Source organism: Achroia grisella, unplaced genomic scaffold, assembly GCF_030625045.1.
Source record: "Achroia grisella isolate CSIRO2021 unplaced genomic scaffold, CSIRO_AGI_Agris_v1 utg1920, whole genome shotgun sequence".
NCBI lineage: Eukaryota > Metazoa > Arthropoda > Insecta > Lepidoptera > Pyralidae > Achroia > Achroia grisella.
The window spans coordinates 309,291-323,882 of record NW_026712695.1 but is presented as its reverse complement, the minus strand read 5'-3'; the positions used below and the strand labels follow the sequence as shown (position 1 = coordinate 323,882).

The following is a 14,592-nucleotide window of genomic DNA, read 5'->3' as shown; positions in this document are numbered from 1 at the left end:
TCGTCTATCCTGTAATAGGCTTTCTTACATAAAAATTGTTTAATATAAGATTTGAATTGCCTCTCTGTCAGATTTAGTGCAGATTCTGGCAGTTTATTATAAATATATTCAGAGCCAAAAAGTTTTTGTGCATTTAAAAAATTTTGCTGATACGGAGTCACTAATGCAGGAAATTGTTGAAAACATATATATCGAGTACAGGTACTATCGACGAATACTTTATCTAGGGAACACGCGGGAACGCGGAACGGCAACATGTTGCCGTTCCGCCACGATACCGTTATAGTGGTAGAAAGAGAGAGACAGTGGAGTCAGCAAATGTATCTACGGGTCGTGGCTGGATCAACATAAATGTGCAAAAAAGTGCGCGTATATATATATATATACACTTGTCTTTAATTCAAAGGAAATATAAATAATGAACGCATCACATTTAAAACAGTAATAAGTACGTAATATTATCACATTATCAAACAGAAGTACGTAATATTATCACATGGTAACAGCACGTATTATGGCAAAAATAAACATCGGCTGATTTGAAAAGATTTATTATAGTAATAATAGTAATCTCAGCACAATTCACACAGCTTCATCTAGACCCAAGTTAAGCTAGCTGAACATTGTGTTATGGGTACCAGACAACTGATACAAATACAAAGATTTTTTTCGTAAATGAATATATATTATCTATACATAGACAACACCCAGACCGTTACAAACAATCATACTCATGAATACAAATGTTTGCAGCGTGCGAGGAATCGAACCCTCGACCACCAAGCAGGAATCAAAGCGGTGTGCTAGCTAAATCGCTAGACTACCGACAACTAGCTGTACACGCGACTTCGTTCGCGTGGAATGTAACTTCTTAAATAATAGTTTTTGACTATGAGCATATGAATATAAATACGGTACATGTACTAAAATTTATTTTTATACAATTTTTGTCTGTCTGTCTGTCTGTTTGTTCCGGCTAATCTCTGAAATGGCTGGACCGATTTTGATGGGACCTTTTTTGACAGGTAGCTGATGTAATAAGGAGTAACTTAGGCTACTTTTATTTTAGAAAAATAAATTTAAATTCCACACGAACTAAATCCCGTGTACAGCTACTCATCAATAAAAAAAACACGTAGGTATCTCTAATATATTATACACTAGCTATTCCCGCGACTTCGTCCGCGTGGTTTTTAACTTTATTTTTCTAAAATAAAAGTAGCCTAAGTTACTCCTTATTACATCAGCTACCTGTCAAAAAAGGTCCCATCAAAATCGGTCCAGCTATTTCAGAGATTAGCCGGAACAAACAGACAGACAAAAATTGTATAAAAATAAATTTTAGTATATGTACCGTATTTATATTCATATGCTCGTAGACAAAAACTATTATTTCAATATTAAGAACAACAGGCTTCAACATTCTCAAGTACCACAAAAAAGATGTTTTTTCTATCGAATAAACCGTTTTTATTAAAAACAAGCTGTTCCCGCGACTTCGTCCGCGTGGAATTTAACTTTATTTTTCTAAAATAAAAGTAGGCTAAGTTACTCCTTATAAATCAGCTACCTGCCAAAAAAAGTACCGTCAAAATCGGTCCAGCCATTTCAGATATTAGCCGGAACAAACAGACCGACAGACAGACAGACAAAAATTATAAAAATTGTTAATTTGGTATATGTACCTTATATATATTCATATGCATGTAGTAAAAATCGGTTATTTCAATATTACAAACAGACACTCCAATTTAATTTATATGTATAGATTTAAAAAAAGTAACAGTCATAAGGCTAGTCGTATGCCTAATATGATTTATTTATTTATTTATTCATCCAAAATAATACAAATTGTGTAGGATAATGTAATAGTAACATTACAGTAAAATTTTGTCAACAACATAATAGTAACTTAATCATCTCGGTATATCTATAGATTAGCTGGCCCCAGCGACTTTGTCCGCGTGAAATTTTATTTTATTTTTCTAAAATAACAGTAGCGTAAGTTACTCCTTATTACATTAGCTACTTGCCAAAAAAAGTCCCGTCAAAATCGGTCCAGCTATTTCAGAGATTAGCCGGAACAAACAGACAGACAGACAGACAAAACTGGTAAAATATGTTATTTTGGTGTATGTACCGTATTTATATTCATATGCAAGTAGTAAAAAACGGTTATTTCAATATTACAAACAGACACTCCAATTTTATTTACAGGTATAGATGTATAGATTAAAAAAAAGTAACAGTCATAAGGCTAGTCGTATGCCTAATATATATAATAATGTAATAAATTCATTTAAACAGAAATTGCGGGAACATTATTTAAATTTGTAACTTTTTTACTGTCCTCCTTTTTTCACATCTTTCTATTATATCCCTATAGTTGTCTCTATATTTTCTGTTTTTATTACTTTCAATTTGAGACTGTACTTATAATTTGATTATCGGATCATTATGTATTTATTTATACATTTATTTTTTTTATATAAATTTATATTTTGCTTATCTTTATTATCTTTATAAATCTGTTTTTGACATTTCTTATTTATATTAGTGCACCGCCAATAATCTTTCGCTGCACCACTCATGGTTGCCTGGTAAATAACGCGGCAAAATATTAAGTCCGCCACATGTACAAATTTTTTTGTGCATTAAAGTTAAAGAAATAAAAAAAATACATTTACTGTTTAATGAAAATGCGTATTGTCTAGTGCTTTGAGATGTATCAAAATAAGGTCAACAAAAAAGTCCGTGATGGTATATGTCTATCTCTTAAGGATAACCAAAAATAACCATTTTTTATCTTTTACATTTTACGGGATTTTTTTTTATCGTATGTTTCCCTTAAAATCATGTAAACTGTGTTATTATGTCATAATCTAAAGAAATAATAATATTTTATAGTGATATATCCACTATAAAATACCAAAAAGTAGCAATGTAATTCGTTACGCGCGAATCAGCTGTTATAAGGTCAAAGGTCGGTGCACCCCGCGTATTTAATAAATAGTGCTTCTCTGGATGTCTTTAAGAGAAAATGGCAGTATGTACGTGTATATGTACAAGTCCTTAAGTGTTAAGTTTTTCAAATGTACAATAAAGAATAATTATTTTTAAGTACAGTACTTTCGTACATTAATATAATACCTACTTTTTACTTGTATCTATTGTTATCAAAATTAAATTATAAGTTCTTAACTTGACCACGACTATGTGACCCTCTCTTGGCGCCAAAACGAGTGAAAAAATGAACAGCATACGACGACGACGCAGTACCTATAGAGTGGAGCAACTGCTTATTCAGTTTTATTCAACTATTTAGTCCCTCCACCGTTACAATGAATGGAGGCGGATATTACAATGTACGTAGCATTGCGAATATAAAATATCTAGATTAGGTATAATAAATTCATAATTGATAGGCCGTTACGGTATCAGAGCCAAAAAGTCTTCTTTCTTTATTTATCTACTGTTAGATGCGAAAGCGACTTTGTTTTATACTACACTATGTAATGATTGATATATCTAAAACAAATAAAATGTCTGAGGTTTGGACAAAAATTCAAAAGGTACTTTATTTTGAAAAAGTATTTTGAAAATACCTATTTTGCATTTAGTATTTGAAATACAAAACACAAAACTATTTTTGTTTTTAGAGTGACATTTCTATGAATTCACTGTTGATAGCGAGCGGTGCGATGGAAAAAGATAACCGTTTATAAAAATATAATAAATAGCCCTGGACAATTAACACAGACTGATACTGAACTGATATAAATAGATATTTTTATTTTGTAAATACATATAAAACACCCAGACCGATGAAAACAATCGATGACCGATGAGTACAATTGTTTGCACCGTGCGAGAAATCGAACCCGCGACCATCGGATGTAAAGCGGTGTGACCACCGAGGCAGTCGAAATATATAAATAATCTTATGAATTTAATTTATTCTAATTTGTTTGTGTGCGCGGGGTGCGGTGTACGGTGCTCCCCCTGCCTCCACCGTTGCTGGAGCTTGCATGTATGGAGCATTGCGAATATAAAATATCTAGATTAGTAAATTCATAATTGATAGACCGTTACGGTATCTATATATATTCGGATTAAAATAAGTATCGCAATAAGGACCAGTATATAAAGTGATCAACACAATTAATTGATTTTTGAAATATATATACAGAGCCAAAAAGTCTTTGTGTATTCAAAAAATATCTAATTTGTTTGTGTGCGCGGGGTGCGGTGTACGGTGCAGGGGGGACCCTGCCTCCACCGTTGCTGGAGCTTGCATGTATGGAGCATTGCGAATATAAAATATCTACATTAGTAAATTAATAAAGTCATAATTGATAGACCGTTACGGTATCTATATATATTCGGATGAAAATAAGTATCGCAGTAAGGACGAGTATATAAAGTGATCAACATAATTAATTGATTTTTGGAATATATTCAGAGCCAAAAAGTCTTTGTGTATACCAAAAATTTAGCCGTTCGGAGCCATTCAGTCACGAATTATTAGTAAAAAAAGTGTCGAGTATATCGTACTATCGACGAATATATATGGCCGCATCGCAAAATAGAATGCGACGTTGCCATACCGCCTGAGATATACGCGATAGAGGTCAAGTTATTCAGTGCAAAAGGTGGAATCAGCAAGTGTTTAGGTTGTGGCGTGATCAACAAAGTGCCCAAAGAGGTGTTTATATATATACAATATAATATATTTTACTATGGAATACAAAACACATAAACTTAAGAGCTTCCGAGCAAAGCTCTGGTGGGCCACAGGTCTTAAAAATGTATTTCTATATAGATCTTGCAGCTTGCAGATAGCTACACGTTATGGTTTAAAATACCAGAGAGGTCGGTACACATTTCACTTAAATATACATATAACTATAATAAGAAAAAACGACTAAATTCATTTCTTATAGTGTACTTAAAAGCATTCTCGTCTACATAATTGCAGATATTCGACATAACCAAATTGTTCGAAAGCAAACACGTTTTGCAATTTTAAGGCATGGAATAAAAGCACGATTCGTGGAATGAGTGACCAGATAACCGAATATAAGTTATGCCATTTCAATGTTATTTGTATTTCTTGATTCGTGGGAAGTCGTAGTATACGAGTAAATTGTTGAATAATATTAAAAACTTAAATTATTAATATAAACATCAATTATGAATAATAGAAATAACAATAGAGCAACTAAATTAGTCCCAGTTTCCTTTATATTTTGAAACAGTCGAAGCATTTGAACAAAGTTTGACCCGAAGGGTCGACGTTGATTATATAAATAGCATAGCATATGAACATCTAATATTTTGATATATTTAACATAAGAGAAATATTATCAAACTTGTAGATATTTGAGAGGGTATTATTTTCTATTATGAAAATACAATTATTTTATATTGTGTATTTTTTTATACATTAATTTTGTTTCGATAAACACCCATATGAAGTAAAAGTCTTGAGTTGTAGCAGTACTTACTAATATTGTTATAATGTTTGTGTTTGTTATTTTCATTTTTATATTAACAGTGTTGTTATAACAACAGAGTTTAAGAAATAAATAATAAAAAATTGAAACATGCAAAGTTTAATATGTCTAGTAGGTATTTAGTGGTTTAGTATTCGAAACTTTGATATAATTATTTCTTTTAAAATCATGCTATAATTTTTTAGATGCCTTACATTTTATAAATTATCTTCTAAAATATGTAATTTAATAATATTATAAAACCGCACACCTACATTTCATCAGTAAGCATTTATTAATGAATGAGAACTTATCACAAAATCTCTTACTCTGCAAAGATACCGCGCATAGCAATAAATTAGTCGTAATGTCAAAATACACAAATCAGAAATTGGTAATTTTAATGCATAATTTATTATCTTAGCCTGACGGATGGCCAGGTTTGGATTACTACGGTCAGATTTGAAATAAATATTTGCTCTCCTGTACAAATATTTGTATTAGGGACGTGAATTCGGGCACCGAAGATGAAAGTCACTCACTTATCATTCCGACAAACAGGGGATTTGGATACTGGATTAGATTTATTAGGGCGGAAAAATTATAACCCTATATTTTAAACTGACTTCAAAAAGAAATGGTGGATTTTTATTTCGCGTCGATTTTGTCATGTTTTTGATATACCGTATTTGGTATTGCATTTGTTCTATCATGGTTGTTCTCGAAGTTTCTATTATAGTCATTAATGTGATTAATTAACTGATTTGTGTGAACTTAAACAATATTTAATATGATTTTCTATATAGTGAAAGAAATTATAAGCAATTTACTAAAATTTTCAATAATATTATCGAAATTAGTGGTTTATTCATTAAAACATAACAAAACAGACAAACAGATAGAGTAGCTTATATTTATGATATTGGTATGGATTGGAGATAGTACAGATTACAATTTTATCCACCTTAGTGAGGCCGCTAAAATATTTTTTATCTTTAACATAATAATAGCATAGATAAGTCATAATATCTATGCTAATGTAAACTCTGATCGAGATACGCAATAGTTAAATATTGTTGTTAGAGTTCAGTAACTAACTAGCCGTTAATCATAGTAATATTTGACTAGATAGCTAACAAGTATCTGATATTTTATGAGTGCCTGAGTCGCTCAGACAAGTGACCATTTGAGTATATGGATGATACAATTAATAACGGAGGTAGGCTATGTAAATAGCCGTCTGTGTAGGAACCTCAGTCTTGCCGATTTCATCCGATAGTATCTTAAACTGTTGACGTGTAAGATTAGGCAGTGGCATGACTTATTAGTCCCCCAGAAGTGTAACACATGAGTATTCCATTCAACGGGGGTTACACGATAACGTGATGTCCGTAGTGTTCATGTATATAGACCACGGTTACCATTTATCATTAGGTGAGCCATTAGTATCTGCCTTTTAAATTTCTATACAAAGTATTAACCTAACCTATATCTGTTGAAATATACTCTGTGAAAAGCGTAGAAAGATTCAAATTTCTAGAGGCAATTAAAAGTAGTTAGGCTTTAATATTTTTACTTTATAGAAATGAACCAATCGGTTGTCACACAAACTGTTAACTTTACGTAGTTATTGGCGTAACAGAAACTATGCCCAGTAGTTTATGATCTTAAGATAAACTGAGGATGGTTACAAACCCATATTATCTGATTGAGTTACAAAATTGGAACATTTGTCATAAAGTTGTATAATCCTCGTAAACACATTGTGAGTTTGCTGCGGTCATATATTCATTACATGAGTTTACGCCATGTCGAGGATTTTACGAGCAACCAATCGTTAATCGATCGCAATTATAAGACCGCCTACAATAGAATCCTGTAGTTACTGTGGATTTATACAGATTGCAACAGAAATAATGATTAAACCTTAAAACTCTATCAATTTTACGTCATTTTTCAAGTGCAACATTGAGGAGCATTGGGGGAAATATCTAAGTACACATATTTAATGTTAATATTATAAAAAAATAATAGTTAACTTTTAATTTTCTTATTCAATGTTTTAAATCCCGTTTTATCCCGATTAGAATCTATTTATTATTACTTAATCAAACATGGGACAAGTTTATACCTGGGTTGTCCGTGGTTCGAGAATTTCCTGTTCCTAGAAAAGTGGGTAACGAATGTCACCTATGTGAATACGAGGGAGGCCTTCAGAATTTTATTCTTCTTACGAATTTTCAGGAACGTTATCTATTATATTTTATTTTGTACATGACATGTAAAATATTCTTACTGTATCATTATTAGAGGCTTATATTTAAATCTAAGGTACCTACTTGGCTGGAATACATTTAATCTAATATTATTTCTATTTTTCTTGTATATTCCCAATTCGATTATTCAATGGAACACAAATAGGTTATAGCTATAGGCGAATAAACCTAGGCTAAAAATATAAAAACAATTTCTCGGCATATGTAGTTTGTATATAAATTTTAAACCCTTTTAACTTGACATTGTTTGTAAAATCTGAAAGCTTAGATGACTGAAAATTATTTTATTAATTTATAAGGGATTAGTAGAAATATTTTGTAGGAAATTTTAATATACTTCTTGAAAATACTGTTTTTTTTGTATAGGTAATTAGATTATATTATGACATATTAATAATCACATACAATATAGTTGATATATTGTTAGTTAGTATGTGATGGAGAAAATACCCATATTTTTATGATAAATTTAGTACTTTAGATATAATATTCACAAATCACAAAGCGAGCATCGTATGTCAATCTGCATATGAGCACTATAAAAAAATGAACGTTAAAGTGCTAGTGATCGATCACATGTTATTAAAAGTTTATTTCTAAAGTTATAGAGCGTAGCTAACGTAGCTCGTTGCAAATTTCAAGTTCTCAATAAATTATTATTGATGGGGTATTGATTTATGTCCTTTTGTAAGTTAGGTGTCTACTTATATATAAAGTCGGCAAATTATGTAAAAAATTTACATAGTAAATACCTATACCTATATCTTCTGTTTACTCCCTACTTTGTACAGATGCAATTATCGTGATGGTTTTTCCTGTTTTTTATATTTTAATATTGTTTCTTGTAAACAATATAGATTTCTATAGGTCAAAAATCGTTTTTGAAATCGATCAAATTGTTCAGTTTACGTTTATGAATTACAAACAACAAATCAAGTATTTCCTCTTTAAATTGTTAGATCCGAAGAAGTTTACCTTTATTGCTGAAAAATATTTACTTAATATTTATATACTGTTACGATAGTTAAGAGTTATTGTCCACTGGCGAGGTCATGTGACCTCAACTTCCTCATTGAATACAACGTGCCACAGGGCGAACCTGTAGTAGGTTCGCCCTGTGGCAGCTCTCAGATTAATGTTTGCTTTGTTATTGGTTTTTAATCACAAGTTAGTCTGTCAGTCATACAAAAGGACAGTCAAAGTTTATTGATGACGGCAAGATTTGAACTGATAACCTTCCTATTTAAGTCCGTGTAGTAAACCGTTAGACTACAATGCTCTCAGCTTTGTATCATCATATAACTTTGTAACAAGAGGAAATAATTTATAGAAAAAGGAATAAAAAAATAAAGATTACCTCTTGCGGGAAGATGTGGGGTACAGCGCGTTCGTCAGAACGGCGGCCGAAGCGAAGACGGACGGGAGTGCGCACGTCGCGCAGAGACAACAACTCGTCCATCTCGTCAAGCTAAAACAACAGACCATACCATGTAAATCTTTACAATCGCCCCCGGTAACGTTAGCTTCAGCATAGAGTATTACATTACACAGAGTAAAAACTTTTAATGCATATTACAGTGTACACCTTACAAATGCTCATTATGAAGTTTAGACTTTAGAGTACAACTTACTCATAGAAACAACATCGTATTCATAAAAAATATTAACGCCTAATAAACCTAAAATAAAATAATAATTTCCTTCTGAAACGATTTTGATGAATATTTTTGTTTTAGGTATAATTGCATACAATGTCTTCCCATATAAGGAGGGAATTCAATTTCGCTCCTTTAATATCGGCTTGTTTTTTTAGAATACGGGCAGTGTACATTGAAAAGCATTAAGATATATTGGTATAAGCGTGTTTTATAACATAAAAAATATTTAACATTAACTAGTACGATAGATGTCATAATAGAACAACAGACCTGTTAAATGCGCGATGTTAAAATACATATGTAGTTTTTTACTTTCTGAAAATGTCTTATTATTTTATAAGACAATTTCAGATATATATATTTTATGCATATTTCTTTTTAGTTTTCATTCCACGTTCCATTAGAAAACTGCGACAAATTATTAGAAATCAATAAAAAATAAACAATGCATCACGCAAGTTATATATGTTGGCTTTTGAATAAATATATTAAGACTAGAATAGTATAAATAAATAAGTGTTAAGTTAATAATCTATTATTTTAATGTTATTATTTCCATGCAATCATTTATCCCGCTACATTTTAGTGACAGGTAATCATCAGCGACCTGAATTTACTGTCATTCGTTTATAAACGAGCGAAATTACGTCGAGATGAATTTGTTATCTCCGCCGTATATGATTATGTTTATAAAAAAAGGATAAATCTCATTACGATGACAATGTGTGATGTTGACAAGTCTTTTTCGTTTTGGATTGCATTTATAAGCATTTTTTTTCAGGCGGAGATTTACTAAGTCCTTTGAGTAAATCCTGTCTTATCTATTTCTGCAGTCAAGCTGCTTGCTTTATTTTAGATATGGTAGTAAGGTTACGGTTAGGTGGTATGGATACTCTCAGATATAACAAAGCATGAGAGAGGTCTGTAAGTGGAACTAATAATTTTCTATTCAATAGACTATTAGCTTATTTACCATTATGTAATTGTAAAAAAATTGCATCTTTTTCCAAACAAATTTTAAATAACTTGTTTCTATTTTTATAATTCCTCTATAATATCAGCATTATAATTCAGAAGTTGTTTGGAACTATATAAAGTATTACTGTACAATTATTAGTTCAGGTAGTGTTCATCAGAGAATTAAATTAATTAGAAATATAAATTGACACAAAGTTTTTACAAAGTATTGCTCAGTTTTGAACTGACGAGCTTTGGAATTTTAGACGGGTAGTAAGGTACTAGTATACTATGTTCTTAAAGAAGATTATGTAATAAAATGAGATAAGATAAAGATCTACTAACGGGTGCCTGTGGTGGCATATCGGGGTCCGATCGCCGACCAAACCGGAGTCGTCGAGAGGGTGACCGCACGGACTTGCGGGCTAATGCGTGTCCTCCCAGGGCGTCATGCTGTGCCAGCAAAGCATATAGACCGCCAAGAGCATCCCAACCACTTTGACTCTCTGCTGCTGCTGCTGACGCTGTAAAAAAATATATAAAATTAATTTTTTTATGTAATTGGAATGGCAAATAAATGTTCCCCCACCTACGGGTAAGTGAAAACCATTGCCTTTATACATAGACAGGAATACGGACATCATGTAACCGTGATACCTTTCTAGAGTTGGCATTCCAGAGGACTGTCTTATCCTGTAATTTTACTGACTTACCAGGTGAGCTAGGCAATACCGCATCCTTCAACCTTCACAACTTGCAAAGCAAGCAGCTTGGTGGCTGAAGACAATAGACTGAAGGACCTACGCAGACGGCTTCTACTACTTACCTAACTCCACTCTTTAAGTCAGGAGAAAAAACTGTGGTAGGTAATTATAGGCCTTAAAAAATATTGAGTAAAGTGTTTGAAAAAATATCAATCAAATGCTGAAACACTTTAGAAACAGTCGACAATTTGGTTTCATAAATCAACTCGATGCCGGTGATTAAATATATATTTGATTCTTTATCATCTTCAATAAATTTATTTTTGTCTTTCAAATTATTTTTGAAACATTATTGCTCAAACTTGAACATTTATTAGATATGAAGCACAACGCATGATGAAATCCTCTAAATAATAGAAAGCAAGTTGTCGAAATAAATGGTGTAAAGTTAGTATTAAAATGGGTGTTCCTCATCTATTTTAGGTCCTTTCTTATTTTTAATAAATGATCTTCCTTATATGGTAGAAAAGATATGACATAGTTTATTACTTCATTAGTATTCAAGTCAATCGACATATTGATGATTTGGACGACAGACATTTTTCTTATATTGTGTGGTATGGTTTACGGCTAATAATATGTTACTAAATGCAAATAAAACTAAATGTATCAAATTTACTCTCCCCAATGTAAGGCCGGTAGATTCAAAAATCACGTTCAATAAACCTATTAATTTTGTGGATGATATTATTTCTAGGTATCACATTATTTTTGCATGGGGTTTCATATTACTAAATTAGCGAGTCAACTTAGTTCTGCCGCTTATGCGGTAAAAGAATTAGACAATTAACAGACGTGGCAACGGCTATAATAGTTCTTTAGCTATTTCCATAGCATTATGTCGTATGGTATTTTGTTACAAAAGCAGCTTATAAATACAATATTTATTTTACAAAAGAGGGCCATTCGCTCCATTTATAGCATGGGTTCCGGGAGTCTTTGCAGAGTTTTAAGAATCAAATATCCTCACCGTTGCTTCTCAATATATTTATGAAAATATCATGTATGCCAGGAAGAATATAGACAGTTTCAAAAGAGTTAGTGATTGCACTAATAAAACCTTACGTAACAATAACAAACTGATTTTACCTAAATGTCGTATTCAAAGTTAGTAATTCGTTTTATCGCCTTCGTAAGGAAATTACAAAAAATACCAGAGTCTGTTATAAATCTAGAAAAAAGATTTAAATGTCAAATAAAACAAAAAATCTTTGCAAAAAGCTTATTATAAAATTGAAGAATTCGTTAACGATAATAATGTTTTTGTAGAAAAATTTTAAATACATAGCACTGACAATATTATCTGATTACAAATAATATAATCGATTTCTATGTTGATTGTCATTATTTTATACTGTAATTATTTATATAAAAAAAAAACATCTATTAAAAAGAGCAACACACAAGTTTCTTGCTCATTCTTCTTGTGATGAATCTGCATTCCGATGAAGACGCGACGAATAAAATATGACTATTCAAAAGTGCTTGTAATGAGTTTATTTGAATAAAGATTATTTCTATTTCTATTTCTATTTCTACCTTGTGGAAACCCATAAAAAATGAAAGTGGTGACTAAAATATCAACGTTAACCGAGAAAGACTTTATAAAAGTCGTCTGATTGGACGTCTTGGCTTCATCATCTTCAAAATAAATTTTCTTATTGTCTCTAATTTTTTTTATCACATTATTAGTCACCAAATTTTCACTGATGACCTTTTTAGTCTCTAAAGCGAATTAGTAAACCGTTAGGATATCATTATTTATCTTTCTTATAATAACACGATCATATTATAATATTGTTTATTACATTTTACATTAACTATACTAAAATGGAACAGACATTTTTAAATTGTGTGGTAAGCATTTATTTCATCTACATAGCATGTCCTACGCCAACGTTCAGGATAAGACTCCTTTCACGACTACTCTGAAGGTATTCCTTACTATTTTTATCGTGTTTACCTATCTTTGAAATCCTATAGAAATGTTGAAATTTGGTTAAGGCCTATAATAGTTCTGTAGTGAAAAATTCCATTATCCACAACCTTTCCTAAAATTAATTTCAAAAGAGGTATTTATCTATTGTAAGTTTCCGTAGACTTGGCATTTTAAGAATTGCCCTAATATTTATTGGACAGGAAAATTATATTATTATAACATTTTATCCATCCTTAAAGCCTATGTAATGATACCAATAAAAGTATATTCAAGTAGCTGTTCTCATCGCCTTCGTACTGAAATTAAGAAAATGAGAGTTGTGTACATGTATGTAATATAGCAAATGGAACAACTGATCAGGCAATGCTTATTTTATGGATTTGTTTAAACAAATATTTCAGTTTTCAACATTTTATCAAATATTTTGTTTATAAAAATATAATCATTGTGACATTATTTTGATTATTATTTTATTCTTACGCTCTAATATTTTTCTGTTCGCTATATGAAGACGCGACGGGATAAAAAATTAAATGATCATAATAGAGTAGTAGGATTATACGGTGAGCGAGGATATCGAGGACCAATGAGCAGCCACCCGTAACATGACTGTTCCTGACATCATTGCGACGTTTACGTACACAAAGACGTCTCCGTCTAATGACGTAACTATTTTATAACAAATACTGGTCAACACCCACTTTCGATCACTGTTCATAAATATAATTGTTTTTATTCAAACTTTTATACTTTAACACTTGTTTTTTTTTAATTTTTAAAGAAATTTTGCCATTTTGCGGTACCAACAGTTACCATATTGGCAATTAATGGAAACGAATATTGGACAAATAATTGCTCATGTCATGGAGACTGGGGCGATAATATTGTTTTTTTGTTACTTTATTAACGGCATTAGAATACATTAATAAAAAATTAAATGCCTTTTTTAAGTAGAGAGAGAGTCGCGATTTATTGTATAAATATATTATTTGAATACTTTATTTCCTTAAATTATAAACTAATCTATTGCAAGCCGATATTTGATGATGTAATCTAATACATAAATATATATTATGATGTCTATACCATTTCCAACTACTATTATCAAGTGTAAGCCCTATAACATGAATTTTGTGAAGTTTCTCTAACAATAAAGAGCTCAATAAAGGTGAGATAGAGTACGTATTATATGACGTAACGTCATTCAATTTTACCTTCCTTTCTTATGAGACCTTTCTTCGTTCCAATGACATTAAAAATTCAATCACAATGACGTCTTCAATATCGGTTTTAAAAATTCTACAATATTTTTCTGACATTATTTCACAAACTAAACTTTAGTTAGTTATATCTATTTCTTGAGAATCCTTATCCAGTTGTGAAGTTTGGCTAGTCAGTGAACTATACATACATAATTGATTAAACACGTAGATTTATCGACTGCAATGATATAACCACTAAATACAACTGGATATTATTTTAAATTCGTACATTACCCAATGT

The 14,592-nt window shown here is 31.2% G+C and overlaps 1 protein-coding gene across 1 annotated transcript in view; it reads right to left on the bottom strand.

Annotated features, from left to right (window-relative positions):
- The window catches only part of LOC131841715 (short neuropeptide F), a 79,214-nt gene that overhangs the window by 5,087 nt on the left and 59,535 nt on the right, over window positions 1-14,592 (bottom strand). Inside the window, exons 4-5 of the mRNA XM_059190032.1 lie at window positions 10,732-10,910; window positions 9,129-9,239 (exon numbers count right to left, since the gene is read on the bottom strand). Coding sequence (XP_059046015.1) covers window positions 9,129-9,239; window positions 10,732-10,910 — 290 coding nt within the window. The remainder of the gene's footprint in view (window positions 1-9,128; window positions 9,240-10,731; window positions 10,911-14,592) is intronic.